General features: G+C 61.1%; 1 protein-coding gene across 1 annotated transcript in view; it reads left to right on the forward strand.

The window, feature by feature from the left end:
* Window positions 1–3178, forward strand: part of AGXT (alanine--glyoxylate aminotransferase) — a 3638-nt gene extending 460 nt beyond the window's left edge. The window contains exons 3-11 of the mRNA XM_010175439.2: window positions 21–213; window positions 533–597; window positions 676–776; window positions 1423–1493; window positions 1822–1906; window positions 2179–2274; window positions 2527–2596; window positions 2694–2789; window positions 2978–3178. Coding sequence (XP_010173741.2) covers window positions 21–213; window positions 533–597; window positions 676–776; window positions 1423–1493; window positions 1822–1906; window positions 2179–2274; window positions 2527–2596; window positions 2694–2789; window positions 2978–3178 — 978 coding nt within the window. The remainder of the gene's footprint in view (window positions 1–20; window positions 214–532; window positions 598–675; window positions 777–1422; window positions 1494–1821; window positions 1907–2178; window positions 2275–2526; window positions 2597–2693; window positions 2790–2977) is intronic.
* Window positions 3179–3475: the final 297 nt, after the last annotated feature.

The following is a 3475-nucleotide window of genomic DNA, read 5'->3' on the forward strand; positions in this document are numbered from 1 at the left end:
TTGGTCCCCTGCCACTGCAGGTGATGGATGAGATCAAGGTGGGCATCCAGTACGCCTTCCAGACGCAGAACCAGCTGACCCTGGCCATCAGCGGCACCGGCCACTGTGCCATGGAGGCTGTGCTCCTCAACCTCCTGGAGCACGGTGACACCGCGCTGGTGGCTGTCAATGGCATCTGGGGACAACGTGCTGCTGACATTGCCAGAAGGCTGGGTATGCTGGGGACAGCCGGGCAGCCCTGGCAGGGCTCAGGGGACCGGGCTTGCGGGTGGGATGCCAGAATGTGCTTGCTGTGCCCATCGCAGTGGCCAATGACCCGGCTTCTGGAGAGTGCTCCAAGTTTTTTCCAGGGTGATGTCCCTCCACTTCCAGTGGTTTATGGCTTTTCCATCGGGCAAATCCACGGGAAGCCAGACCCTGGTCAGCGACCGCGCTCCTGCTTCATGCATGGCCGATTCCCTGGAGGAGCAGGTGGCTGCCCAGCAGGAGGCATGTCCAAAGCTCACCCTCCCTCTGTCCAAATCCCTTCCAGGAGCCCATGTCCATGAGCTGCTGAAGCCCCCAGGCGAGTACTTCACTCCGTGGGACATCGAGGAGGTGAGTGCTGGCTGTGATGCAGGGCTGCAGGTGCGAGCTGACTGCAGGGACAGTCACCTTCCCCTCTGTTTCATGCAGGGCCTGGCACGGCACAAGCCCTCTGTGCTCTTCATCACCCACGGCGAGTCCTCCACAGGGGTGCTGCAGCCACTGGAGGGGCTAGGTGAACTGTGCCACTGGTCAGTGCACGGTGGGCACCCATGGGGGCTGGTGGCACCCCAAGGTCACCACTGGGGATTGGGGCATGGGGATTTTAGCAGCTGAGGGAACTGGGATTGTTGAGCCTGGAGAAAAGGAGGCTGAGGGGAGACCTTCTGGCTCTCTCCAGCTCCCTGAAAGGAGGGTGTAGAGAGGTGGGGGTGGGTCTGCTCAACCAAGGACCAAGTGACAGGACCAGAGGAAATGGCCTCAAGTTGCACCAAGGGCAGTTGAGATTGGATGTGAGGAAGAATTTCTTTGCAGAAAGGGTTCTGAGGCATTGGCAGGGGTTGCCCAGGGCAGTGGTGGAGTCCCCATCCCTGGAGGGATTGAAGAGTCGTGTAGACATAGTGCTGAGGGACATGGGTTAGTCAGGACTTGTCAGTATTGGGTTAATGATTGGACTCCATGATCTTAAAGGTCTGTTGCAATCCAGGCAATTCTGTGATTCCGTGGTTTACATGCCCCGGGATCTCCTCTGGCTCTGTTGTGCTGGAAGTGGTTGGTGTCAGCGAGATGAACAGCCTTGGGGGGACTGGGATACCAGGGCTGCAGGCAGAGGGATGGCAAGAGGATGTGGCAAGAGGAGGTGGCAGGGACACCAGGCTGAGCTCTGTCCTCTCACAGGCACGGCTGCCTCCTGCTCGTGGATGCAGTGGCATCGCTTGGGGGAGCCCCCATCTTCATGGACGAGCAGGGTAAGAGCCATAGTGCCACCACGTGCACCCAGGGGATTAGGGGGCTCATGCCTGGGCCAGAGAGGGAGAGCAGTGGGATCATCCCCACCACCTGCATTGTGAGCTAGCAATACTAGAAACTGGTCCAGCTGCAGCTGGAAAGCCTGTTCCCCGCAGGGGACCATCAGCAGTGCCAGGGTGTCCCCCAAAGCTGGCCAAACACGAGCAGGACCTGCAGCGGGTGCCACCCTCTGCTTCCCACCCACCACCTGCAGCCAGGCTGGGGGAGCTCAGCATGTCCCTGCTGGGAGCCCCCAGTCCCTAAGGAGCTGCCTCCCATCTCGGGCAGAGATCGACGTCCTGTACTCAGGGTCTCAGAAAGTTCTCAACGCACCCCCTGGCAGTGCTCCCATCTCCTTCAGCGAGCGAGCCAGGTAAGGGCAGCCCATCCCACTGGGGGGAAAGGAGCTGGGGCTGGGGGGAGGCTGTCACCCCCTGCCTTGCCCACCATCCGCTCCAGCCCTGCTCTGGAGAGCACACCGAGGAGCAGATCTGCAGGATCAGAGCCCAGGGACCATCCCTGGGCAGCGATGAGTGCTGGAGACAACCTCTGCGCTCACTTCGGGGAGGCCCTCCTGCGGGACTGACCCAACCCAGAGCTGGTGGGGTCAAGGTCTGGCTCCTTCCCAGCACTCTGCTTCACCAGGGAGAAGATGCTGAGGAGGAAGACAAAGCCCTCATCCTTCTACTTGGACATGGGTTGGCTGGCAAACTACTGGGGCTGTGACGGGGAGCCACGAAGGTGAGGTCAGGCTGTCCTGGGATGGGTGGCCACAGCCATCCCCTCCCCAGCCTTCACCCTGCCTTGGGGGCTGCCTGCCCTGCAGGGCGCAGGTCCTGTCTCCCCATCGCCCTGCCTACTGGTTGCAAAGTGGCCATGGTGTATTTGTGTCCCCACTGTGCTGCGTGAAGGGGAGGGAGGATGCACTCCAGTCACGTCCCCACACACTGCGGGCTGGGCCGAACCTGCCTGGGTGCCCCTTGGCTTTTGCAGGTACCATCACACAGCACCCATCAACAGCTTCTTCAGCCTCCGGGAAGGCTTGGCCATGCTAGCTGAGCTGGTAAGTGGTGCTGGGCAGGCAGCGGGGCAGCAGCAGGGCTGGTGGGGATTGGGAGAGTGGTGGGGATGAGGACCTTCTCCCTCTGCTCTGCTGACAGGGTCTGGAGACCTCATGGGAACGTCACCGGGCCAACTGCACCCAGCTGTGCCAGGGGCTGCATGACCTGGGGCTGGAGCTCTTCGTGAAAGAGGAGGTGGGTTTGGGGTTAGCCCACCACTGTGGTGCAGGAGCAGCATGAGGACGTGGCCCTGTGCAGCTGGAGATGTGCCTGGGCAGCTTTTGATGCTGGAGACAAACCCCCCCAGCAGCAGTGCTCTCACCTGCCGGGGACAGGGCCATGGTCAGGAGCCACACATTTAACCTGGTTTCTCTCTTTCCCAGAAGGCAAGACTTCCCACCATTACCACTGTCAGGGTGCCTGAGGGCTATGACTGGAAGGAGATCACAGCCTTTCTCATGGACAACCATGCCATCGAGATCGCTGGGGGCCTGGGTCCTTCAGTGGGCAAGGTGGGCAGCGTCCTCCCCTCCTTCTGCTCACACCCAGGCACCAAACCCAGCTGCGGCTGCATTCATGAGTAGCACACCTCACGATGAAGCGGTGCTCTCCGGCTGCAAACAGCAAACACAGCTGGATGCAGCTCACTGCCCGCAGCAATGCATAGCGGCTCGTAACCGAGCACGATGGCGGCGCAGGGTGACGCGTCTTTAGAGGAAATGCGTTTAGGGAGGAGTGAGCAGGGAGTTACACACATGCACTCACACCCGGCCACTCCTCGCATGCCACCTGCTCCACGTGGGGGCCTGTGCTCTGCCACTGGCCGCTCTGCTCGCACAAAGATGACTCCGGGATACGGCCGCAAAGGTGGGTGCCCCAGA

Source organism: Antrostomus carolinensis, unplaced genomic scaffold, assembly GCF_000700745.2.
Source record: "Antrostomus carolinensis isolate BGI_N321 unplaced genomic scaffold, ASM70074v2 scaffold23189, whole genome shotgun sequence".
NCBI classification, from domain to species: Eukaryota; Metazoa; Chordata; class Aves; order Caprimulgiformes; family Caprimulgidae; genus Antrostomus; species Antrostomus carolinensis.